Source organism: Rhea pennata, chromosome 10, assembly GCF_028389875.1.
Source record: "Rhea pennata isolate bPtePen1 chromosome 10, bPtePen1.pri, whole genome shotgun sequence".
Taxonomy (NCBI): domain Eukaryota; kingdom Metazoa; phylum Chordata; class Aves; order Rheiformes; family Rheidae; genus Rhea; species Rhea pennata.
Genome location: NC_084672.1, coordinates 23,586,806 through 23,614,430, shown reverse-complemented (window position 1 = coordinate 23,614,430; position 27,625 = coordinate 23,586,806). Strand labels below are relative to the sequence as shown.

Sequence of the window (27,625 nt, the reverse complement as noted above, 5' to 3'; positions counted from 1 at the left end):
TTTGTCCCAAGGGAGCAGTACAAATGGAGCTCATACCCAAGAACTTGCGGGATTGTTTTTTCCCCCTTTGATGTTCAGATGTATATTGTTAAGTACAAAGTTCTGCAGGTTTGGGAGATTTCCATAGAAATGAGCCACGCTGAGCCAAATCTCAGCAGTCTCCCACGCACAGCCTAATGCTAACGGACATTCGGACATAAATCACCTCAATGTAAAAGAATCATCAAAACAGAGTTTAAAAGACATAGTGTTGATGAAAACTGTCTTCCTGATGGAGGTAGGATGCTGCATCCCACAAGAAAACGCACACGACACGCCAGTGCTATAAAACGCCTCGCCTTGTCTAATCCATATGCTGTCACCAAGCACGGCCGATCCCTGCAGTTTCAAGGGAAAACAGAGTTATGAAAAATGAAATCCTAGGAAAAAGTTTCTTTTGAAGTTCTCTATTGATAGGCTGCCTTCATCTCTCAAAGCAGAGATGCTTGCACGTCTCTTAAAGGCTTTTTAGTCTATTAATATCTTCTTTGTAATTCTGAGCATACTCATCAACGTACCAGGTCTTCAAAGGAATCCTGCAAGGCTCCTGCTTTTAATGACCTACGGTGACAATGAGTCTCATAAGCTAATGCCGTCTGGTATTAAGTACGTGCTTCCAGCAGTTTTGCTACTTTCTACTCCATTAAGCATCTCCATCCTTACATTTCAGGATTGAAAACTTCATCCCACTTTCCTTATGCTGTTATTGTGCATCCCTCCCACTTTTTCTCCTGTGATATTTTCAGGCTGTTAAATGTTCATAGCTAGTTGTGACTATGATCATTTCTTTCCTTTTTTTAAAATATCTTAGCTAATATTATGCCATTGGTAAATTTGGCCACGGAATGCCATTCCTTTTTTCTTTATCATGGTCTGAAAAAGGTCTTAGACAGTATCACACTAGTACATACGCAAACGAAACATCACTCAGCCTTTTGCCGTAATGAAATGCTTTTCGCCTTCCGTTAACGTCTGCTCCGCAAGGCTTCTCTATCTTGTGTCCTTGCCAATTAACTGTTGCCACGCTGAGAATAAGTCTTCTCTTCTTAAGCTCAACCCAATGAGACCAGGGCAGCAGAGCCCAGGGCAAAGGTGGACAGAGGATCTGGATTCCCTCTTTCACGAGCAGCGGGATCAACAGCGTCAGCCCTTCCCTGCATGGTCTTCAGCACACACAGAGGGACCGCTGAACCGTCATTCCCAGCCTTATCATCATGCTGAAAATACGGGTTCAATGATAGTTGCCCTTTTTCCACACGTAGAGACTGAATGCTTTCGTCAGCAAACCTGGCCTTTCATTAAATTTCTTTAAAACTTTGGAGTGCCTGCTGCATTAGCTTTATTAATCAATCAAGCCAGCAGGGAAACCACTGACGAACCTGAATCATATCAGCACTTCTGTAAGCACCGTTAACTGATTTCACATGCACCTGCATGCGTTTGTACAGAATAAAAAGCATTGCACCAATTCAGAATAAATTCGGTTGCAATTTAGGTCTTCTGTTCACCAACCCAGACTGGCTGCACGGCCATGTAACTGGTTGTAGGTAACACAGTCATTTCCTGAACAGGTCACTGCCATACAGCTATTTAAGCAACGATATGGTAGCACATTATATTCCTCCACATAGGTTGCACAGGAGTCAGGTGTTCAAGGTAAGTTGTCTGTCACTTCGCAGAGTTCTAGCAAATCTCCAAAATTTAGGGTATTTAAGGCAATGCTGAGAGACAAACCTCACGCCACCTCTCCAGGCACAGGTGCTTTATGAAGATCAATCTTTGGTTAACTGTTGTATCCACAGCAACCATTTAGGTTTCCGTACAAAAGCAAAAAACAACCACATAGGGCAAAGTCTCCCTAAATGGTTTCTCCTTTTCACACCCGTGGCAAAAGCAGCCAGGTTGAACAGAAGCAAAGCTCCCAAAAGGACTCCTACTGCAGTACTGTCCGTCCTTCAGTTGCCCGCGTTGGACCTGGCTAGGACAGTCTCCCAAGTATGCCCATGTTGCTTCTTGACTGACTAGCAAAAATGACCATCTTGTGCTTTTCTGATCTTTTCCTCAAGATAAATCCAGAGGCCTCTCTAGAAAGTGAATTCATTCATTAACTAACCTTCAGGTATAAAACATCCTTGCTTATGAATGCCTGCAAATTATAAAGATCGGTTAAAACAAAGTCCTTTTGCAAAGTCATTAGCTTAAGCAATGCCAGCAGAACTAAATGAATTGAAAGCAGCATGGAAAAATCTATTTTGTGCAGGGAGGTGAAAAAGGATTCAGTAACAGATGTATATACTTTGATAAAGAGTTTTCCCCTCATCTAGTGGAGATCATGGAAAAAAATGTGGAGACTCTGGTGAAAAACAGAGCAGCAGGTGACAGACACTGGCCTGATAAGCAGAACAAATGGTATGGAAACAAGGTGTGGATGGTTGATCTGCTCAGACGTGGAGCCTGTCTGCTGCAACGGAAAGGGGGAGCGAGCTGAAGAATGCAAAAGAGTTGACAGGAGTGGAAAACCATCAGTCAAGATGCTGAACGGGTTTCAGAGAAGTAAATGACTATATTAGTCAAGGCATGAAACAAGGGCTTTGGAGTCATGCAGTAAGTCAAGATGGAAAAAACTGAATTCTTTGAATTATTTAGATAGAAGCAGGAAGACAGATGTGGCCCAGAAGGGTAGTTCCATGCACAGATTAAGCTTGAAATGATGCTCAGATTACAAACATAAAGAAGAGTAAAAGATTTCAGGAACCTCCAAGTTCTCAAAGAGCTCTGCTCTGCTCCTGGATCTGCTGTGTTTCCTACCAAACATCAGTCAAGTCACTTCATAGTCAGTGTGTCTGTTTTCTTCCCGTTGGATACCTAAATTGTAGTTATAAACCTTTTCTACTTTGTAGGGAGGACTGCAAAAATGCATTTATTATACGAGAAAAACATATCTAGGGAGTGGAGTTGAGGAGCACCTTGGGAGGGAGAACAGCAACCCTCAAAATCCATTCTGCTGCTGCCATTAAAATCCCATTTTTCTCTATTTCATTTGCGTGCTTGTTATATTTTACCTTATTAGGAAGGAGAGTGCAGTAGCTAGAGAGAAACGCCTGCATTCAGGCAGACCTGAATTAACATATTCCAATCATCTGAGACACCACTGACTGCTCTCAAGCTCCCACGGCCAAACTGCCTTTTTCAGAAGGGTCCTTAATTCTGCATTTTACTTGCCCAGTACAGTAGAAATGAACAGCTTGTTGTTATCAAATACTGTGCTCACTCTGCACAGATGCACTATGATTTCTCTGCAAATCCATTAACTGCTGCTAGCTATGTTAATAGACCGGCTCACTCCCAATAAAGACATTAGGAGCCGTACTGAACAAAAAAATCCTAGACCTCTGAACAAAACTTCAGTCTTTCATGCTTGTGCATCTTTTTCTAAGCATATCTGCAGCATAAAGCTTCGAAACCTTAGCACTAAAGCAAATTATGCAGTCATTTAAAACACTACATTAAAATACCATCCAGCTACTATAAAAGGCAAAAATGAATGGTTGCAGGAGGCAGCTCTACGGCAGACAACCCAATGTGGGTCTCAAGATAAGAGGCAGCTGCCAGAGGTAAATACAAGCAGTATTTATGGACGTGGTATTCTCACTCATTTAAATTTCAACAACGGTTAGATATGCAGGCCAAGCCCATCCAGCAAGTCTTTTTCACCGCAGGCTTCCAGCTGCACGCAGCGTTCAATCAAGCCCAAATTTGCCACCACCTCCACAGAAAGGAGGGATTGCAACTGTGTTCCTAAACGGTGCGTGTAACATTTAGGAGAAAGCAGGGTCGGCTTTAACCTCCAAAACCAGGTCTCCCATTTATTCTCTCCTTAATTTCAGAAAGACCAGTGGCTCCAGTGACAACAGCCGTTATCCAAATGTTCAAACAAGGTCTTACATATACCAAGATTTATGGAACGGTCAAAAAACATCTGGTGGCACACTGCATTTTACAGGGTTTTCCTGAAGAATACAGCACTCTCAATTTTTGTAATAACCAGGAAGATGGGCACCGAGTAAGAACCTAGAAAAAAAAAAAAAACAGCCAGATCCTGAAACGGGATCTCAGTGCAGGACAGTCTGGCTGCTCCTGTCTACAGCCCTCCTTGAATAGGTGCTCTTACCATACATCCTTTACCTCCACACGTGCTGGAAAAAAGCTTGGTCAGCTGGAGAAGACAGCACTAGCAACTGCTGGTACTTAGGTGTACGTGGTTTTGCTTTCTTATAGTCTTACTTTGTTGGAGTTTAATACAATTTTAACCTGTTAAACCGATTTAGATCCTCCGACATCATCCACCAGAACAATTATATGCAGGTAACACGCAAAATAGGCTTATTAAAAGGAATGTTGAGTTCACATCATCACCACTTATGCCTAGCCTCAAAATGCTATCCATAAGAATAAATCCAACAGAGGAGGAGAAAGCACAAGAGTAGAGTATGAATAAATACCGAGGAAGCAGTTGTTAACTGCAGGGGTCATTTTCCAGCACCGTCAGCTTCAAGCTGCTTGGATCTTCAGCTCTGAGTTGTTCCTCCTTCCGCAAACATGACATATGAGGACATTTTGAAATGCTTTTATCCAAGCATCAAGATACGTAGGAATAAAGTGCCTAGTTTTATGTAAATTACTGTAAAGATGAGCAGAACAAAGCTACAAAAAATCTGATATAAGTTTAGAACTGTTATGAAGGAGAACTGAGGAGCTGCCAAGTGCTCAAATCACAGTTTCCAAAAAAAACCCCAAACCACACAACGTTTCTAATCGTGATACAATAACAATGCAGCGGGTGATCATGCGGACAGGGAGGAATGCAGCATCGTTACAGTCAAAGGCATGCTCTTAACGTTCTCGTGGGGCTAGGGCTTGGGAAAAATTGAAGAGGAAAGACTTAACTGGGTATAATAAGTCCATTCTCAGCTCTCATGCTTCCAAACCTCTAAAAGACAAGATTACTTCAGGCCAGCTGCATCTCCTCTGTTCATTCAAGACTATCAATTGAGGGGCAACACTATCATCGTAGGATCCTAATGCTACAGGCTACCACAGAGCAGGGCAGAGAGGCGGATCACAGAACACATACCAAGAGCATTAGCGAATTATTGTACGGTATTTTTATGTCAAGCCGTGATCCGCACGTATTCCAACACTGTTTGGTCTAAGAGACCAGAGAACATCGGCCTAACCATCTGCACTGAACGTGTCACCAGTCTTCAAGACAGAGCAGACACACTTAGAAACATCACTGAAGTTCAAGAATCCATTCAAAATGCACAAATCTCAAGGCTTTTTATGTAAGAATATTTATTTCAAATTAAAGTGCCATCCTTATAACTCCTCTCTAATAGTCCAAAATCATAAAGCAGTGCAACACAACTGAGGAAACCAGGGCTACGAGTTCCTCATACGCAGAGTCAACAGCTGCATCAAAAGACACACAATCTCTCTAAGAACAGGCAAACTCTCCAGCTATCTTGAGGAATCTGAACAGTGATAGCGGAGGTATAAGCCCAAGGCTAGTAACTCACACGTTACCACTACAGCCTGATAATTTACTATTCACAGTTTTGAGAAGAGGCTTCACAAGTAGATAAACCTCAGTTCTTAGGGTCCTTTCTTTTATCATAACTTTTGCTGACTTTTTTTGCAATTATTTTAACAACCGCTCCACGGTCCAGCCATCTGGGTGCAGGTCGCATGGGTAAAATTGCTCAAAGTCTTGGAAGGCAACTCGCTAAACACAAGCTGCTCTTCTCGATGGTTTAAAAGAGCAGATTTATGCCAAAGTAGCATTTTACGGCCCTTTCTTAAGGAACATTGCAATACGGCCTTTTCCAGACAAATTCCACTAAAACTTTCAGTATATTAACAATCTATGAGAAAATCATTGAGCACTTTAACATCCAGAAAATAAGGTAGCAATTACATACATCATTGCTTCATTAGCAAAAGAGAGCTACCTATGAGTCGCAGGAGTCCTGGTGAGACAGCCCTCTCCTGAAAATCCTCAAAGCTGTAATTACTCCTTCCACATGAGCCAACTTCAGCGCTTTTTGTAAAATACAGAACAGAAGAGTAACCGGCCCTGAGCTAGAGCGTGGAACGAGATCATCAAGCGTTTCCCATTAAGGCCAACAGTCCACTTAGTCATGAGTAGTATGACTGGATATCAGCATTCTTCATAAAGCCCTAAAATGTCAAATGAATCCTACACTTCCTTCCCGATTCAGACAGATCTGAATTTAAATCACATCTCCTATTCTGAGTCAGAGGAAAACCACAAGTCTCTTGCAGTGGTGAAGTTCTAGATAGAATATCCTCAGATTATGCTCTATTTTGTCAAGAGCAGTGGTAAACAGGATGCCAGAGCTCATTATCAAGTAAGACACGGTATTTGGGATGCTAATATCATAAGAACAGGGGATAGAAAGGATGGGCAGTGCCTATGTTTTCTTGAGGCAATTCACAGCTACTTTCAAAATGATTTCGTCATGAAGACGACATCAAGCTTCTTCACTAGAGTCTTGCGCTCCTCTGCCTTCCCCTAGTGTCCCTTTACCACACACTGACTTTCATTTATTCTACCAGATACTGGTGACAAATTATTATCAGTGAACACCTGAGCTTCACGAGCCAAAAAATATTTTGAGAAACATGTCAGAATTTCATGCTCAGTCATTCCTGGTACCTGCAGAGACACCTGGATCTCAACAGTAGGGAGTATCTAGACAAGACCCCTTGGCCACCCAGGTTTCCTCTCAATGCAAAGACATGTTAAAGCATTAGAGTTGCTGTATGAATGTTACTGCCTTCTGCCAGACAAGACTCTCCTTCGCAATTTGACTGTCCAGTAGCTCCACTTAAACTGTTAGGAGAAACCAACCTGCCAAATATTGCAGTGAGGTGGTTGGAAGGGCCTTCCTACATTTTGTTCCATCACCACAGCTGCTGGGAAGCAACCTCCAGCAAAAGGGTGGCAATGGTTGTGTTATAAACTTCTCTGGCAATTTTCCTAAGTCTGTGCTCAATCTCTAGGTAAAATGTACAAATACCACATCCATTACACACCCATTATAAAGCCACAATAAAAGCATCTCCGTGCCCATTGCTAGGAGAGATTCAAGCCCTGAACAAAGAAAACAGTTTCTGAAGATTTAAGTGCAGTTACAATTACTGAACTTGATCCCAGACAACCTCAAAAGGGGAGAAAAGACATCTTTGTGGCCAAAAGAAAACTTTACCAAAATATCTCCAGCTGGCCCTGATGACAAAATATCAGGTGATGCTTATCTATTCACAGCTATTTGCAATGTAGTGGATCTATTCTCAGAGACAGAATTTCAAATATTGTGAATTCCAACATAATCATGAGGCAGGAACTACGGGATGACTGGGCCGTCACGCTCCTTAGGCTCTTAAATAGGGGACACCATTTCAGTGAAAATACATGGCATTTCTGCCTACCAGCTACAGTATATAGTTCAAAATTCCTGGAAATCACGTATTTGGAAAGACACGTTCGCTGACATTGTAATCCTGAGACAGACCATAATGCAGAAGTTACACATTTCGTGCAGGGCCCTCACTGAGGTTAGCGGTGGCACAGACTATACTCAAAACAGCCTGAGTGAAACCAGTTGTGTCCCTTTCAAAGCACTAAATTAAGGACTCTGAAAACAAGAGATCTTGAGAAATTATAATGGGAATTTTCTGCAGAGGATCTTCAGCTCCTCCCCATACAGAAATCCGAAAATGACTGATGTATCCCACCAAGAACGTCCTGGAGGTCTTAGATCCTGATTCTATTGCGGGGCGAACCGGTGCTACAGCTCAGGGAATGACAGGGGAAAACTACTACTTAACTTACAGCATGTACGCTCAGCGATGCACAATTTCCGTTTTGGAGGATGCCTCCTCAACTGCAAATCATTAAAATAGTGAAAAACCACCATGTAATAATGCACAAATCTGCTTTCCAAGAACGGCAGTACGAAAGTGAAGCCAGCCATTTCCCTGGATTCACACACACATCAACTTTCCTACATTTACTTATTTTAAAATAAATAAATAAAGACCTAAATTATACCAGAGCTAAGCATATATTTCAAACTCATTTCCAAGTGCTGAAAATCATCCCAAGAGTTTTCCTTTTTAAAATAAACATTATGCACCAACCTCTGCTAGTTTGTATGGTAAGATGAGCTTCTCTCCTACTGTCACCGTCTTTCTGGTAACCAGGGCCTCAAACAACATCTCTTCTTTCACCTAAGAAAAAAAAAAATCTTGATGTTAATGATTATTCTAGGAACATATTAAAAAAAATCCACACGGTTCTGCCAGCGCTTGAAAAGCTAAAGTGCAACCCATAAAAACAAGCCAGATATTGAGAGAAGACAATTAAGTACACAGATCAGCATCAGAAAATGTGGTATTTAAGGGAGCCTGATTCTCTGCATTCACTCATCTCATTTCCAGCAATTTCCCATTGGGTTCCTTTGTGTCACAGCCTAGGGAGCGCTCCTCCCTCTCCCTATTTTTTTTTTCTCCTCTTTGTTAGCAAAATACACCAACTGCCTAGTGCTATCAGGATATCATTATAAAAAAAGTTACCCGATAAAGCAGCACAACAGTGTCATCAGTTTAAGCAGTACTTCTGAGAGGTCTTGAGAGTACAAAGGGGAGAAATTAAATGATAAAGAAACTTTTTCAATAGTGAGAAAAGCACCTGATATTTACTCTGATACTTGCACCTGATACTCTGTGAAGAAAACTGTTTCCACCAAGGTGATAATCATTTACTTATCAGCCACACCAGAAACTGGTTTGAGATGTCAGATGTAGAAGCACAAATCAAGCAGACCCAGCTGTGCAAGGGGGTTAGATACCACTCTCGCACGGCAAGAGCCGCGTTCCCGGTCTCGCGCCCGAGCCCACCGCGCTTGCGCTTTGAGGAACTGTTCACCAAGGCCGTACGAGTACCGAATCCAAACGCCTTGATGCATTCAAGGTATCAGGCCTGTTCACAATATCTACAGTGAAAAATTAGAAGTACCAAATCCACATTTCTGAAGACTATCCAAGGCCCCGCTCTAGCACATGCACAATGTGCATCCACTTATGATTTGACACAGATGACACAGAATACTTAGTGGTTAAGTTCAGTGGGTGTCTCAATTTATTGCTTTAACCCGAGAACTAGTATTGAGAGCCAGCAAAATTAGACACAGTTTGCACGCTTCCCACTTGAACCTAAGAAATCTTGCAATAATGATGCTGTTCTGTACAGAAAACTCTAGTCCCTTCCACCAAAAGCCCCGTCACGGGAGCCTCCCCAAGAAGCTCCAATGCATTTTTAGATAACTGACTCTCCCTGCAACACCCAGTAACACAAACTTTTTGCCTCAACCTGAAAAGCAAGGAACAGCAAGGCATCTGCACATGACTTTCACCTACCAAGGCGGCCCAGGTTATGAGAAGTCAAATGTCACACATCGAGATTGCAGTCTGGCCTCAGCCCCAGTTGTGTGCCTCTGTGGAGCCCCAACTATTCTGATCTCATCTTGCCTTTCAAGAACAAATGAAAAAAATACATATTCTGGTAGATCAAGAAGCAATGTTTCACGTTGGGCTTCTCTTCCCCCGTGTACAGCTAAAGGGCTGTTACTTAAGCTCTACAGGCAACACAACCAATCGTTTTCTGCAGGCACCGCCAAAGCACGACCTTCTGAATCAACACAATCCATCTTTTCAGTTCCAAGTTCCCATTCAGCTCCTCTTCAGTCCCGGCCTCCTGTCTCATCAAATACAGTTTGGGCTTTTGCTGACTCAAGTGCATCGCCAAAAGTAAAACGTGGGCACTTTTGCAGCGGTTTGCAACTGCCGAACAATCAGCTGGCCTCCATCTACAGCAAAGCTTGGAACAAAAGAGAGTTTTGTGTTGGCCGTGATGCCACGTGAACAGCAAACACGCTGAAGTAGGAGCAACGGAGGACTCTGTTACAAACCAGCAGCTAGCACACTAGCTTTTTTAATTATCAAAGGCAACAGGCAGAGGGGTATCAGATGGTTACTAATAAAAACAATCCACTGTAATACTCTCGTGCCCAGACTAAACTGCCAAAATGCTTCCAAGTCCCAGATTTGTCAGTCAACATAGTGATTTTAAGTGGTTTAAATAACTATCCGTATCCTCCTTCACTATCCTCATCTCGCTGATTTTTCTCTATAGTTTCCTTCTCCCCGCACTGATGTAGGAGACCTGTAGATGCGCTTCCTTAATGTGCAATTAATGCACAACCGCGTTGGGTCCGATTGCTTTATCATCTCAGAGTGCAACCTTTCGCTATGAGCACAGCCAAGCTGTCTCCGGATGGCTGCATCGTAATTTAAGGCCACTGTTTTAAAGCACCCAATGCCTGATGTCAATGAGGAGGGACAGGACCATTCTGAAGATAAACTCAGCATATAAAGATGACTAAGGATGCCTGGTGCACATACATTTTCACTCTTTCCAGCGTGCACCACCTCTGCTTCATCGGACGTTTGCTAAGTGTGAAACGCCGATACGGAGACAAAGCCACCACAGCAGATTAGAAAAGAGGAAAACACAACTCATTTCTCTAGTTTGTGTCCCAGAGATCACACTTCTAAGTGATGTTTCATAGATCTTTGGTTTTCAAATGCTAAACGAAGAGCCTGGCTCCCTCAGAAAATCTGCACGGCCTATTGGAGTTTATATCTTAATTACTGGGACAATATTTACAGGGAAAGTCGAGTCGCCGTTTCATAAATCCAAATTTCAGAGCTCACTGCCATATGCAAGCTGAGCTAACGCCGAAATGGCTGGATGAGCAGATCTCTAAAATTCAGCGAAGGATGACGGGCAACTCCTTCCCTGCTGTGAGCATCAGCAGAGGCAGCCGGGGAGGCGGCGGGGCGCAGGCAGCCGGAGACTCCCACAAAGGCTGGGCCGAAGCCAAAACAGGCTGAGATGGCTTCTCCAGTAACGCTGCGGTATTATGTTATAGCAGCTGAAGAAAAATGAGCCACTTCCAACTCGAGAGCGAGAAAACACAGCTTTTTGTCTCCCGTTCTCCTTGCCTTCGTACTTGAGAAGGGGATTACGACATTCTGCGCTCCTTCCATAACTGACTGAGAGGAAATAAGAGACAGTCGTGAGTACAGTGGTGTCAACTCATGACCGAACCCAGACATCGCTGGGGCTGACTTCATTTTCCATCGGTACCGATAAGGCCTTTGAAAAAAGATTGCAACCTTTTATTCAGGCTTTCTTTTAAGCTTTGATTTCCTTCCCTGGGTCTGATAAGGGCAAGATCAATCAGAAGGTTATCTGACCCACATTCAAGCTCCAACCTCCACATCCCCAGACCTCATCTGGGAGACAGGTTCGGAAGAGAAGGTCTGATAGTCTGCTGAATGCAAGCACTGGCTACCTGGCAAATCCTTGCCTTCCTTCCGCTCCTCTACTAGTTTGAGATTTTTATCATACAAGAAGCACCATGAATATGGAACTATGGAACTCCTCCGGACAGCCGAAGAGCATTTTGTAGTAGAGGGGAAAAAAAATATATATATATATAAAACCACTTTAGTCCATAAATTTTCTAGCCAGGTAGACCTCCAGGCTAACATCATGAATGCATAAGGGAGATTTGATAAATATATGTGGTTAGAAGTTCCTTGCTCTTGTAATGGTAAAAACAGTCTCCCTTAAGGTGAGCTGACACCAGGTCATTTCTAATAGATTTCTTCTGCCAATATGCCTAAGACACCACAAATCAAAAACGTATCACCGCAGTTTAACTATTATACAGTCTTGTACTATACAGAAACAGCTAAGACCTTAAAAAATAATAATAGTAATGAAATGGTAGTAAAACATAAAGGGCCTTGCTCATCTGCAGCCCAAAGATTTAGCTTACCTATGAGTTCTGAACAAACAGCTCCTCACGCTAAAATATAGCTGAAGTATCAGTTACACATATAAATACAAAGCCCCTGCTGTTTTAAGTCCACGTTGAGTGTCTGGAGAATTTTTTTTGTTTGGACTGAAGGAAAGAGATGGATACCAATAAGCCCACAAATCGGCACTTCCAGGCTTTTCCTCAAAAAAAGCGTTACAAAATCCTCTAAGGTTTCTGCCGAGGAGTTCTCCCTCTGCCTGTAATAGTCTCACTACTTTCCCAAAGCTCCACGTCTGCTCAATCCATCAGGCAACGTTGACATCATGCTGCAGCGCTGCATTTCAGCAAAGCTTCAACAAAGGCCGAGAAAAACCTGCCAAAACCCTCACATAATCCACATTATGTCTGTTTTCTTTTCTTTTTTTTTTGGGGGGGGGGGAGAAGGGGGGAGAAAAAGAGAAAGGGAAAGGGAAAGAGAAAGAGGAGAAAAAGAGAAAGAGAGGAATTGAGGTCTTACTGAAAATAAAACAATGATCCACAGAGTCTGGCCAAAATCCTGTATTGCAGTTTGTTTTTTCAACAAATGCTAGCCTGGATGTTTTAAGAAACCAAGAGAATATATTGGAAAAGGCTGTTACTAAGAAGAAAATCCATCTCAGTAGTTTATCTCCTTCCAAATTCCCTTGAAAAGCTGCGTATTAGCTTCCTTTTACAGGGATTCAAAGCTCTTTATATAGAGGTATGGGTATATACCAGGTAAAGAGCTCAGTGTTTTTCAGCGTAAAATTTCAGTGTTGTTGCACTAATTGCTTTGGCAGGGAAATTCCCCCAACTGCCCTTCGACGCTCAAAGGCTCCGCTCTTTCCTACGGAGCGCCCAGCTCACAACGGTCGGGGCCAGACTTTCCTCGAGAAGGGAAACGCAGCAACTTTGCCCAACCTCTCCATTGCCTCCAGGCTGCTTGTTTCTCCCCATCTCCCGCGAAGGCTACTGCCCCCTCGATTTGGGTCCCTTCTTCTTTGAAGGATCTCAGAGGGGTCCAGCTCAGCCACTGCTTTTCAGGGCCCATCTACCAAATCCTTAGAGTGGGGGTTTCCCCCCCTTCTCTTTCCTCCCCTCCTGCTGCCTACAAGCTTCACATGCTTTTTTTCCCCCTGCCAACACATGAACGCACAGGGCAAGGGAGCCCATAATTTTTTTGCTGGCTTTACACCATTTCTGACACCATCCCACCACGCTCACTGATTAGAGACTCTCCAGCTGCTGTCTTACAATTCCTCTTTTCCTTGGGGAAGGAAATCCTTGAACGAACAAAGAATCCAATGAGTCTGTTAGGGGGAAAAAAAAACCCAAAGCAAAACACACAAAATTTTGGACTCTCAGTAAGAGAGCACAGGTGAGCTGGTTTGTGAAAACATTTTGCTACACTCAGACTGCCCAGCAAAGGACACAGTAGCTGTGTGAAAAGAAGTTAAAGTATTTGTCAGCTAATACTACTTTTATTCTGAGATTATTTTCCATTCTAAGTAATAGCAAGATCTAGAGAGGTAATCAATGACTTTTTCAAGCCAACTGACGTTTCCAGTAACAATGGTGAGAAAGGAAAAACTGTATTTTTCAGTGGCAACAAAAAAAAGTAATTTTTTCTACTGTCAATATTTTGACAAACAGACTAAAAGAACAATCAACAACTTGTTCTCAATCTCAAACATATCAGGAATGCAAGACCATATTTGATGGCATCACCCTGATTTGCTCTAATTTCCAAGCTTTTTATAGCACATACGACCACTTAGCTTGCAAAAGAATTACTGACACCAACAGAAATATACCCACTTTGCTCAGCTAAACCAAAATTCTAGAATTTTTTTCAAAATGATGAAGCATTAAAAAATGTATTTTTTTTGAATGCGTTGTTGGTGCTTACTGCAAATGAGCATGGTGTCCACGTTCCATGTTGCATCATAGCACGGCACTAAGCCACAGTTGGAGCTACGTGGCTCAACTGATCCATAAATTCACATGGACACGTGCAAAAACCACCCTGATAACTTACAGCATACAGATGTTGCAGAAGAATTTGTTTGCAATAGAAAGCCAGGGCAAAGACCCAAAGCCTGGAACTTTTACAGATCTGTATGTCACTCTCTTATTCAAAGCTTTTTTTAAAAAAAAGAAAAAAAAATAAAAAAACAATTACTTCTTCAATGAGTTGCCTTCCCACTATGACTCAATATGGCCATTTTAAAGAGGGTAAGATCAACAGCTTTCTAGTCCAAATTCATCATTTCCTTCTGTTTATTTCTGCAATCTCCAATTCCAAAAGGCAAAGAGCATGCAGCTGCATATACCCGTATTTTACAGAAGCTTCCCCCGCTTTAAATTCAGAACATCAACGAAGTGCTAGGAAAATCTTCCAGAGCCAAATTCCTGAGTTCTTCAGTTACAGCGCAATAGCAGTTTGAGGGCAGGAACCAAAGAGGACCAGAGTGTGCACAACATCTCCTGATGCTATCAGAAAACGAGCAGAAATTAATCTTGCACACCTTCCAGCTAGTATTCAAATGGGCTTAGGAGACCTAAGAGACACACTGCTTTTCTCACCATCCACAGCAGCTGGCATCACTGAGCGTGTTCCCCAGTGTTTCAGGGAGATGGGTATGATGGGAATCAGTCAGGTGAGACGTACCAAGGATAAGTCTGGTGCTGATGATGGCAGTTTAGGACAATAACAAAGTGATAAAGTTTATATAGTTGCCATAACTGACTTCAGAAGCCTTTGGAGCTACAGGTGGTTTTGAGCATTTAAAGAAAAGTGAGAGGGCAAGGAGAGCTTCTGGCCTCTGCATCCATATCAAGAGACTGGCCTCTGCTCTTCAACGTGGAAGGCAAGTGCCAAAAAAGTTGGGTCACTTGTTAAGGTCACTTGTTAAATGTTTTCTCACGGATCAGTAATGCTGCAGCTTCACAACCCGTACTAGCCAGCAGAGTGACTTCAGCAGGAGCTCGGCACCTTCGCAGATTTACAAAATTCAGTACGACCGTGGGCCACCAAGGCCGAGGAACTGAAACCCTTCCCAATGATACCGGCGCAGCCGTAATCCGCAGAGGACAAAGTGCTCCTAAGCAGTAAAACTGCAGATAATATCAACAGGCTGAAAACAGATTAGATAAATGCATGGATACAAGCCATTTACGGACCTGCTAAAGGGAACAGGCTGGGATGTAGCCTCTAGCATGCCAGACGCAACCTTCGCGGATGCTGGCAGAGTAACGAGGGCAACAGACAGCAAAACGTAGCCAGGCCCGTGCGTTCTCCCCACAGCATCTCCCAGGACCATTACTGGAAACAGAAGAGCGGCCTGGATGGACCATCATCGCTACCGGTTGCTCTAGCTTCTTGACTAACTCCTTATACAAATATTGGAACAGGTATGAGGAGCGCTGAGGAATTTCGGTGAGGGAGATGATGGTTGACAATTTAAGAAAATACTATGCTGAATGGTAAGTTTTCTCATCTCCAAGCACTGGTTTACAGTCTTCTAAACTTAATTACAGAAACAGTATTTTCAATAAATTAGACCGCATACTGAAGCTGCAACAGTAATAACAGTAAAATTAGGGGAAAAAAAGAAACGCTACAACACAAGCCCCACCAAAAAATCATCAGAACTTTTCACTGACCGACAAACAAGAGCCAATATTAATGGTTACCACAAGAGAACATACTCTTCAGTGAAAAATTGCAATAAATTCTATTATAAAATAAAGGTAGTTCCTTAGAGGGGCACGTAAACATTACAGGATGGAAAGTAAAAGCTTACCTCCAGCAGGTCCGAGACAATAGGTAGTACTTCAGGGTTACAAATATCTATCGAGTCATCCCGATACGTTTTCTTTTTGTAACAGATGTTACCCAGATGTAGTATTGCAGACAAGAGAGAGAAAATTCTGAAGAGAATAAAGAGAATTCATTTTCAGTTTGTTATGTGTCTTAAAGCGAATGAAAAAAAGCCCACGTTTTCCGTATCCAACTTTGCTGCAAAACTTTCACAAGCATTTATCGAACCCCATCACAATGAAAACTGCAAATCTGCAGGAAAACTTCCAAACAGTGTTTTAAAGAATGCAACATTTCTCAGTCCACTTCTTGCATTACTTCTTATTTTGTCCCTTGCATGATACCTTCTGTCCTCACACCTCAAAGTGGCATATTCGGATTTAACTTGCTCATCCTACGTTCAATTTGATGCAGTTTCTGCCCATAATCTCTAAATATTTGCTCAAAAACTGACACTCAAAATAAGCATCCCGTTTGCGTCAGGCAATGCTTCATTTTCACTTAATCAAGACTGCCCTTGCCCCACCTTGGTACGTCCTCTCGGACCTAGTCCCAGCTTGGAAGTCTACACAAAAGGGCTTAAATGCTTTGGTAGTGTGATTTTGCATAAGCAAATTAAGACAGACAAAAAAAAATTACTCCTCATCAAATTTACCTGAACAACTTCTTTTTTTTGGTAGTCTGGTAATTTTTTAAGTGATATTCTTACTCCTACAATGTCTGCTCTTTGAGATTACCCAGTCATAGCTGCCTTAGCTGTAAACTGTGTGTCCCTAGCTCTGCTCATTCAGGAAAGCTAAAAACAAATAGAAGTGAATTCTAATTTACATATACATATGTGTCTGTGCGCATGTAGCCATGTAAGTAAAAACATACATGGCATAATAAGTCATATCTAAACTAATCCACTGATTAGGGCAAAAAACTTGCAGAGATATAAGGAAGAACAATGTTTGATTACAGTTTTAAAAATCCCAGAAGGGATTGTTACAATAATGATCTCTGTCATTAAAAAAAAAAATAAATAAAAATAAAAACCTCATAAAATTTCAGTTAGCAACTCCAACCTCAAATTCATAAATTCTGATTCAAAAAACTTAGCTTTTAATTATATTCCTGATCTCCTACCTTGACTTCTACCACTTGTGTCTATTTGCTGTAACAGGACTACAGAGCATATTGTAATAAACAGGAGTCGAATTTAAATACTTGTTTAAATAACGTGCTATTGTTATTTATCATTCTTCTAGTATTTCTTTGGGCAAAGGGAACACATTTCCCAAGACAGTATCGCACATTTGGTAATGAGATATTGAAGAACAGGGCAAGAATAGAAACACGTTCTCTCTCCCTTGAAACTTCACCTTGCAGTTAGTCCTTTTTTAACTCCAAATTTGTTATTTCCTGCACAGTGCTTATCTCCCAGTGACAACTATAAGGCTGAGTCGGCAAGATTGACAGCTAAGGAACAATCTTTACTGCTTGTACATTTGGTGTGTTCAACCTGGAGGCAGCGTGGTTTGATTGGGAGTGGACTTGAGACCTTCGAGATCTGGATTCGATCCCTAGCCATGCCACCAGCTTGTCCGGACCACACATTTCACCTCTTCAAGCCTGACCTTCCGTATCTCTAAAACGGGGATACTGAGTCCTATCACGAATTACATTGATGTAACCAGAAACACTCCCCCAAATGTGAAGCCCCATGCTTTGCTATAAACCATCACTTCATAAATCTCTAATAAGACTTAAAACATCCATGCTTTTTATACTCAGTTGAAGATGATTACTTTTTCTTCTTATAGGAGTACAATGCTAAGTAGAATAAATTTGCTCTCATAATGGAGAATCCACTATTTTTCCTGAGAAAGGCAAGTAAGTTTTTGAGAAGACACAGCAGGACACGTGCAAGAACCTGTCCACCAAAAAAGTTATTGCACAGTAAACCATAATGTGCATTTACACAGTGACATCCTACTCCATTCTCTACAGACACTTTGTGATGGGTTTAGTCCATTAATTACATTAACTTACAGCACAGCAATTCTGCACTATAAACAGACTTTAAAAAAGGAAGATAATCTCGTCACCGAAACCTGAACCTTGTTGCGTTAGGAGCCAGCTGGGGCAGAACATAGGCAGTTTAGCACTACCCCGAAAGCTCATTTCTGCTACAGTGCTGTAAAGCAGCTTTGCCTCGACTGGGATACCACGCCGTTACTTTACACCACATAGATGTGTGCCTGCTCGCTGGAGAACCTGAACGTAGGCTTCATACGAAGCGGAGAGACGTGCAAGATGGGGAATCAAGAAGTCACATAACGCATCCACACTAACAGCATGCGTACTTGGGTTTGGTGCAAAGTAGAGAAAAAAAAAGAAGTTATTTATTTCATAATCAATTTATTATGCTTAGGATAAAGGATGAAGAAGATTTTCAGATGAGTGAAACAATTTTATATTGGAGTAGAACGTGGGACATTATGTCCCAGTGCCAAGGGCTTCTAACTGCTGGCTCAGACACCTTGCTCTGACATATGGAAAAGAAAGAAAAACGATGCTTAAAACAAAAGGAGGTAATTCACTCAGCTACAAAAAAAATGTTAGCATCTTAAACTTCATTTACCCTCCGTGATGAATGGGGTTTCAAGTGCCATTAGTACAAAGTAGTAACTCCCTGTTGTCACATATTTCAAAGAGAAAGGAAAATGTGTTCATTAAATCATGGTTCAAGCATTTTTATTCATTAAAAAAACGCACAATTTTCTCTTGGTGTTCCAGTTACTGATTTGCATTTCACTGACACTGGTAATGTCAAAAACAATATTCACTTTGAGGTCATCTTTTTAAACATATATTTTTTGCTACGTTCTAACTACTTTAATAACATATTGGTCAAATTTTTTCAAACCTTCCTCAGGACTTTCAAACAACGAAGTACGCCAATGATTAACACTACAAGAATTATTTTGTGGTTTCGGTTGAAGACGACCTGACGCAAAGCATGTAATTCTCTGCAGTCTGCAGAAGACGGTACCGCAGTCCAACAGCCTGGGTTTTCAACCAGCACTTCCACTGACTGGGTGGATGAAGGCCTGGTGGCAACATCCTTCCACAAAACTGGCAGGTCCAGGCAAAGGATTAAGCACAACTAGTAATTAAAAGGTTACAACTAGAGTTTCTGATTACACCAGTATCTGGATTCACGATACACAGAGTACGGTGTGTATATTCATGAATAGTTCAAAAATACTTGAAGGTGCCAACCTCCTGCAGCCCCTCAATTTGCATAAGCAGAATTGTTATCTACACTGATGATGAGCATGTTTTGCTTTTATCTTTGAATATTGTTTAATCCTCTACTGCGTGAATCGGCAACCATTGCTGCTACTCCTCACGACAGCAATTTCATGTGTTATACAGCGCCGGTAGAGTCAAGTTAGCGTAAGTCATGTGCATTATCTCGCTTGTTATGCATGCTATTAATAAAGAAAATAAACTCACTGCCTGCGAGTCTTGGGAAGAAACCCCACCATCTCCATTGCTAGCTGCAAGCGCTCAAAGTCGTGTTTCAAGTCCTCCCCTTCAACGGAGAAACAGTCCTGTTGGGTTCAAAGAGAAACATGAAGCATTTAAAGATATGAAGATCAGAACGGGTCCAGATGGCCGATTCAGCACTCCATAAATATCATTTAGTAATTTCCATGCCTTTTATCAGCAACTAGAACATTTCCAATCTGGCACTGGGAAATGAGATATACAGGAGGCCCCATAAACATTACGGGGAATAACTGTGGCTAATTACCACCAACACTCAGCCCTTCTGACGCTTCCTCCCCCCGAACGCGCACTTCGAACACTTTGTTTGCTCCTCCAGCACTGCTCCGAAGGCCGATTCCGCAGTGCCGTAGCAGATAGAGCAAGTACCACGTATGCAATGCAAAAGGCCACGGTTAGCTCAAGTGCGATACAGAATTTTTGTTCTTGAGTATTGGAAAGCGCACATAAAGTTTAAAGGAAAAAAAAATCAAGCTGTCAGGGAGAATTTGCTTATATGACTATATTGGAAAGCGAGCTGGAATGCAGATTTAAATGCTGTAACTATGTGGCACTAACTTCCCACACGGACATTTTCACTCTGCGTTGCGTTTTCGTCCTGCGTAGCGAGCTGTCCTTTCAAGTCTGCTTTCTTTCCAAGGACACCGCACCTAAACCGGTCACGCTTATTTTAGAATAGCCTTGACCATGGCAGGGCTATCTGGAATTTGGAAGAGCTTTGCTGCAGCAATGGTTTTGGCTACTTCCTCATGCGGGTAAGATTTTAGTTCAACTCCATGCCTCACCCTCTAAAGAAGGAGGTACGTTGCACCATTAACACACACAGTACTGAAAGAGTGTCCATGTGGGAGAGTTGATATGCAAAAAGGACGTGAATCAGTAACAACATGAAGTATGCTATACATTCCCAGGCAGCTTATTCCGTTACTAATTGCCTCAAATCCCTGCAGCCACAGCCTCTCGAGGAAGCGAGGTGGACAACAGGCTTCCTTGGCCAGCACAAAAACGCTGAGGATAATTTGGAGAAGTTTTCCCACCCCTCAAGGCAGCACTTGCAATCTGCAGAATGCAAACGCGTCTGCAAATAAGACTCGCAAAAAGCTTTTAAGATGCCAAGCGCTGGCTTTCCTGGCAATCTACGTTCCAGGAAACGATTTCTTTAGGTGGCATCGTTCATCCAAAGCGAAGTCGCAAGTCAGCAGTGACGTACTAGAGCTGTCTCGGAAGTAATGAGACCCAAGACAAAGGCACTTGTTAGTTAACAATTTACACAATAACTGCCAAACTTTTTCATCTGTATGGAAAAGCTTTTTGCAAACCACCTTCTTTAAAAGCAGACGTGACAAGCAGTACGTTACCTCTGCACCATGCATTTTTTTCTAATGGATATTTTTTCAAGAGCTTCCCTGATATGATGGTGGAGAAGCATTAAAAGGCCTTTGCCCACCTGCTAAAGGAATCATCAATATGCTGCTGGGGCAATTAGTTTCCTGGCCTGCTCAGTCCTTCCAAGCAAAACTAGGTCCCTTACTTACACTCACTAAATTGAAGCAACCCACGTGCTTCCATAAAAAGTTTAAAAAAAGATATAACAGGGGGCTCTTTATAAACGGGACTTCTAAATGGGACTTCTAAAGCAGTTAAACGTCTTCTGCTTTGGCATTAATCCCTGCGGTCCTAGCACGGCGAGAGGGAAAGGCCCCCTTCTCAGCAATCTCGACGTTCAACCCGCGCGCTTCGCCGCGGCGAAATGCAACACCTGCCCAGACCGCCCGCCCGTCCGGTCGGACACACGTTTGCCGAGTTTGGGAGCCGTTAACTAAGCGGCCGCGTCAGCGGGAGCGACACGCGGTCGGTTTAAAGCATGCTTTCCCGTGCACGGCAAAAGCGACAGGATATATATGTTTTTTAAGTGCATTCCACCAAAAAGTTGCAGCTATTTGCTCAGGCTAGATGCCCAAGCTAACCCAAAAAAGAAGTTTTCTAGATGCAAGCAACCGGCAAAAAAAAAGCGCAACGGAAAGAACATTGACACTGTCCCAAGCTAAAGCACGGGCCGCATCGCTGCAGGGCGGAGAGGGTTATCGACAGGTTAAAATTAAATCTGCTTTTTGCAGCAAAGCGGCAGCAAGCGGCCCCAGCATCGCAGACCGGCGCGTGTCGTACTGACCGGCTCCGCGTCGCAGCAATAGTCCTCCCAGCTCTGCCTGCGCGGTCTCCTTGTGAGCTGAAAGCAAGGCAGAGCGAGTTAGGCAGCGCTCGGACCAAACGCAGCTCCCCGAGCCCCGTCTTTGGGAAGGGCGATGGCTTTGCACGTGAAATAGCCCTTGTTAGCCAGCATCGTCGTTCCTGTTCTTTTCTTTTTTTTTTTTTTTAAAGCATAATGTAAATTTTCGATTTCTTTTTACATTTAAGGATATTCTGATTTCCGCTTACAGCGCTTGCAATACAGTAGGGATCTCTCGCGCTGCCAGTTTAATAGCTTTTTAAGAGCATTAAACTTTTGAGGTTGAAAAAAAAAGAAAATCGGGTTTACCTAAAGTCATGCAGAAGAGCAGGTTTTTGTTCCCACTCTCAACATCTGTTGCAGATGTTTACCCATGCTGCAAAACTGTCAACCTGTGCAAAACTAACAAGCTGCACTGGCAAGCTTTGGGGAAGATTTATCATCTTTTTCCAGTCAGACGGTGATAAGAGTTTATAAAAACAGAGAAACAAATAAGTTCCAACAGCGCAGGACAGCAATCTGGCAAGCTGTAGGGTAGGACTTCCATCAGTCTTATTTGATATGCAGAAATCATCCAAACATTGTAGATAAGTAAATTTCTTCTCAAAAAAATGTAAAAATATTTTTTCCAGCCTGCTTTCTCTATTTACATCAACAAAATGACAGAACATTTTATGCTGAAATATCTGAACAGATTACTTCTCATCTGCAGTGCAAAATACAATTCTATTTTGCGTAACACAATGCAAACTGAGGAACCTGGGAAAAAGAAAATAATCCTTGCCTCAAGGATTAAGCCAGTCCTTGAGTTAAACGACCTGTTTCAATGTTTTATAGTTTTTTGATTTTAATTTTTAATTTTTTTTTAATCGCTAAACTTCCATGCTTATCTCCAAGTTCGCTCTTTTTCCTTTATATAGGTAGAGAATTCTCCCTGACACATTTAAGAAGTCAATGTGAATGTTCAAGGGTCATTTTATTACATTGCCCTTTTGTATCTCCAGAGTTTACATCCTTCTTAAGCTTCCTCTTTTTTCTGTTTTCTCCTTATTTTGCTTTTTCCCCTTTGACTAAAGGACATGGGAAAGAGATTACTGCATTACTAGAAATCCTTAATATGAAATGCTGCACTGAACATATTTAAGGGAGTCATTTTTGCATAATTCATCAGACCAACACATCATATGCCACTGCATTTGTTCTGTTACTTAGAGCATTATGGACCTTCACATTTTAACTGCTACTACTAAAGAAAAAAAAAGAGTTAATTAAAAGCAATGTTTAAGACTAACATAAAACTATAAAACTACCGGATTGCCCAACAAAATCTGCAAAACTGCCAAAACATTCAATCCAAATTATCTTGGCACTTTCAGACTTCAAAAACTGCAGCACAGATGGTCATAAAGAACACACCATGTTCTCCAACCTCTGCAGTACATACGGGCGCAGAAGGCACAAACACAGAGACAGAGCAAAAGCCTGGAACTCTTAATATGTTACTCATTTGTGCGAGTTTCCTGATCCTGCTAAGTGTGGGTGGCAGTCGTTAATAGTACAATATATTTTGACTTTGATGGCCCACTTTAAAGATCTTCTTTTTTTTAAAAAAAAAAAAAAAAAAAAGCCCTGGGTAATTGAGACATTTTACAGAGTTGAATTATATTTCCATTATATTTCCAGAAAGACTAAAGGCTATTTGTACTCTACCATGCTTACAACCTCCTCTCTCACTTCTGCTTTAACTTACTTTTTTACGCCACTCAAGCTTCCGTTTCAAGAAAATTGCAGTGGCACTTTTTAAAGTCATTGTATAAGGTGACTACAGTTCCACAGACTCCTACTCCATCATTTTTTGAGCAAAAAGCAGTATCAATTGATAATAGCATCTTAAATACCTCAAGTAAATTAGATTTTCTGAAGCACGAATTCAGTTGTCCAATGGCAGCAGCTCACACATTTTTAATTCACACATTTTCCACAGATTCTATGAGTTTTTTTTTGTTTATATTAAACTTATATTGTTAAATTCAAAGGATCAGACAGATGTGAATGACTAAAGAACATTCCGATGGAGAACAGGTAAAATATTACTGCTTCTCCCTTAGACACAGGCTTTTTAATTGGTGTTAAATAGCGGTAAGAGAAAAGGCAGCAGGTCAACCCAGCGGAGTGCCTGTTGCAAAGCTGCCCGTGCAGTAGTCCCACCTGGTTGAGGTAATGGTACTCCTCAGGCTGCTTAAGATGAAAAGCCGATCTTTCTTCCTCGCTCGCTCCTGCCAGGAGGTAATAAAATACATGGTAGTTCCTGGTAACAAATAAAAACGACGTTAAACTTGAAAGCAAGTATCAGCCTTAAGCAGAGAAGCACAGGTAAACACTGAAAGCTGATTTCCCAACTTGTGAACTCAGGCTTCCGTGTCCAAGTTGAGCACACGGCAAGGGGAAGGTGGCACTTCAAGTTAGCAGGGTGACTTCTATCAAAGTCAGTGATTTAGTGGATAAGACAGCAAGAAGATAAAACCCTAAAAAAAAAGCAATCACAAATTTGGAAAGGGCACAGAGGAACTCTTCAAACGTGTCTTGAAGGAGATGCATCTGTTTCCTGGACTTCTAAGAGACCTGCTGAAATCAAACACTCCACGCGACCACCCAGGTCTCAGCAAGCTGCGAGCAATCTGAAGTCCGTGCCACTTTTTGGTGGGTGGACCCTGCTGCTGTGATAGCTAACTGCCACTGAAGCCCTGCGCCACTAGAGCCCTCCGAGTCCGAGAAGAGCTCAGCCTCGCCCGTCGTTTCATACGGGGTGCTAATCTGGCCTGATGCAGATCACCCTGGTCCAAACCGCGTTGCAAAGATCGGAACATTTAACGCAGGCAGCGCTTTAGAGACTAGCTCATATCCAGTTTGCACTGCTGCAAAAGACCAAACTAGGTAATAGAGAATTAAAAGTTCTCTATTCCAGCCAAGGACATCCACTGTCCAACAACATAGTTCAAGAATTCCTAGATAACATAGTCATGTTTTCCTCCAGAAGCGTGTGCAATGGCTATATATCTGTTCGAACCAAAACATACTTCCTTAAAATGCAGAAATTATTACTTTTTAAAAAAACTTTATTGCCCACAAAGGAGGCAATAATTTTGCAGTTACAGCATTGTATATCAGAATAGAAAATCTTCTATTTTTATGGCTACTACAACATTCAAAACACTTGAATATCACTAATATTAAAAACACACCAAATGACACGCATCTGTTTTGCTTCAGTGTGACTAGAAAGCCCTTAGTGCTAACACTACAACAGTATTTCTAAAATTAAAACTTTGCTTTTATGTTTTCCAAGGCAAAACATATTTAGTTATCTTACAGTGCTCCAAAGTACATTTGCCAAATTTGAGGCTGTACGCCACTGAACTTGGGGATCGATCCATCAGCAGTTGGGAAAACTTCACGCACCAGATCCTTCGGCTGGTGAAGGATGAGTTGTGACATTCAGCCGAGTGACAAGAATCTCCTGCCTATACACAAGATTTAACGCAGACCTCTGCAAGAACAACTGCCTCCAAGGGGAGCACAGGCAGAGGTACCAAGAGCTGAGACACATCAGAAGACAAAGTTCATTATCTTCCACATCACAAGCAGTAAATTTGTTTAAAATCAGAGTAATAATTACTAAGAAAGGAGTACCTAACAGAAAAACAAGTTGCAGCTAGGAAGGAACACTGTTGTCTATCTCTAGATTTTTCTAGATGACCTTCTGATGGTTTCAGCGTGCTAAGAAAACAGAGTTAAAATACCATCTTCCTCCTAGAAGTAGACACTAAATAGTTCACAAGTTACACAAGACAATGAATGATATATAATAATCCATATGAGAGTAATCATAAAGACAATGGAAAACACAAGCCAAGGACTGCCAATAAAATGAAGAACTTTATTTTCTCCAAGGCATACGCTGCTCCCAAAACAGGCAGCCACGTAGCTGAGAGAGGCTTCTACAGCCAGGAAAAGAAGTAGGAAACGAGAACTGAGATCAGGCGGACTTTAGTGCCCCAATCCAAAACCATACCTCAAAAAGCCTGCAGCTCACTGGCCACCTAAACCAGCTCTGCAGTTTGAACAGCATCTGAAGTTCTGCTCCGGCGGCTGCCCGGGGCCGGGGTGGCCATAGCAGCTACGTCACCTGCTTCTGCCTGACTCCAAGATCCGAGCGGTGGATCCAGAGAGCTGGCAGCTGCTCCCAACCTCATAGCCTCGGGCAGGGCACACCAAAAGCTGCCTTCTCCTCCAACATGTACCTGAGCTTCCCCCTTCCAAAAACATAGCCAAGGGAAAAGACAGTATTTGCTTTAACAGGAAGCAAATCAGAGGATTTGCTTAGAAGCGAAAAGGGGTCCTGATCTCTGCTTAGCTCTCAGCTTCAAACACATCTGTGCCACCAGCCAGAGAGCTGGAAGTCAGCCTGGGTGGAGATCCCCTCATGCTCCCTGCACATGGAGGAACACAAAATCCTTGGCTCTTGGAGACGACCCAAGAGGGACTCCTGATTCCAGTTCCTATCACAAGGATTACTTCCACTCTTTCATCCGCCCCCACGCAAAAATGAAACGCATAGCTAACGCTGAAAGCGAGGAGGCCCAGGACACAGAGCTTCCCAGTCCATCAGCTCAGCGCCCTCCGTACAGACCCGCAGAACCGTGTCCCCGCTGGCATATACTCTCCCCGGTGCAAGGCATCCTGCTGCCCTCTGGGCTACCCGACCACCCCGTCTGAAGAGATGGCACAGAGCCATTCACCAAGCAGCAGTCAGGACATCAGAGGACTCACTTAGGACATGGAAGCTGCAAGTTTGCAACCGCCTCGGCTAAAGGGAGCCACATGCGGTTCCCTTGCTTTCTGCACCAGTGCTGTTTTACTAAGCTAACGTTGCAAAGCTAGTGCCTCCGTCTGCCACGGTTTAAAAGAGAAGAAAAGAAAAAGCAAACCCTGCTCAGTTCTTTCAGAACACTTTTGGCAAGCGGGAGGAGCGTATGGTCTGTCCTCTCCTTGACGCACGGGTATTTACTGTTGCACTTGGTCATTACAGCGTGTGCGATCAGAGCTGGCTCAAACACATGTTCAAGCAAAATATAAGCACCTACCGTTCATTATGTTCCTGGTAGACTAGTCTCGATTTCTCCAGGAGATACTTTTCAACGTAAGCTCTGAAAGAAGAAATAAAAATGTCATTCACTGACCAAATATTCAATTTAAATGAACACAGCTTTACTGGGACTTTTCAATTTTAGTATACATTTAAAAAAAAAAAAAGTTTCAGCCTTGTTTCACTTAGTTATATAAATTTCTTCCTAGGCAGAACAAGCCCAATATTATGTTTGGCTTTTGAGGTTTTTTGGTTTGATATAAAGCCAAAACTAACTTGGATATGAATAACATGATCTCAGATGAGTTAGCCTATGGGCAGGGAGCGCAGGGGGGAATTTTGACAGAAACTAAGAATCTCGGATACATATTTAATCCAAAGCCAGCAAAATAAAATCGCTTGCAGACCAAAGATTGTGCACAATCAGATCCTACTTCAACAAGAAATACATCTGGATGCAGAAGTTTGCAAAAGAGGATTCAGCTACAGAATCAATACCCAAATTATCATTTCCTCTGCCAGGGCAGCCGCTTTGCAAGAAAAGCTTGGGTTATTAAATGGTAGCTATGGTTAAAAAAATGCAGAAGTTACTTACTGCAGTTTACATTTTATCCTAAAAACCTTCATAATAAACATGCTTGACTTACATATGAATACAAAGCTTTTTTTAGCTAAAACAAGATTCAACAAGGTTTTTTTATTATTATTATTTCCTCCCATACAGTGCTTAAACAGTAATGATAGGGATTTACAAACTGGAGCTGTAGTTGTCAGCTTTATGATACAACTTGAAATCAAAGCGTGGAAGCTCTGCCTCTCCAGCTACAGAAGCGCAGTGA

General features: G+C 42.2%; 1 protein-coding gene across 7 annotated transcripts in view; it reads right to left on the bottom strand.

Moving 5' to 3' along the window:
- The window catches only part of MYO9A (myosin IXA), a 192,414-nt gene that overhangs the window by 87,661 nt on the left and 77,128 nt on the right, over nt 1-27,625 (bottom strand). For 4 of the 7 annotated variants that reach the window (XM_062583530.1, XM_062583529.1, XM_062583531.1 and 1 more), the window contains exons 4-9: nt 26,785-26,847; nt 23,849-23,948; nt 21,584-21,640; nt 19,360-19,457; nt 15,839-15,965; nt 8,266-8,355 (exon numbers count right to left, since the gene is read on the bottom strand). In XM_062583530.1, the coding sequence (XP_062439514.1) occupies nt 8,266-8,355; nt 15,839-15,965; nt 19,360-19,457; nt 21,584-21,640; nt 23,849-23,948; nt 26,785-26,847 (535 nt within the window). Of the gene's footprint in view, nt 1-8,265; nt 8,356-15,838; nt 15,966-19,359; nt 19,458-21,583; nt 21,641-23,848; nt 23,949-26,784; nt 26,848-27,625 lie in introns of those variants that run through there. The other 3 variants (XM_062583532.1, XM_062583534.1, XM_062583535.1) reach the window with 2 other exon arrangements.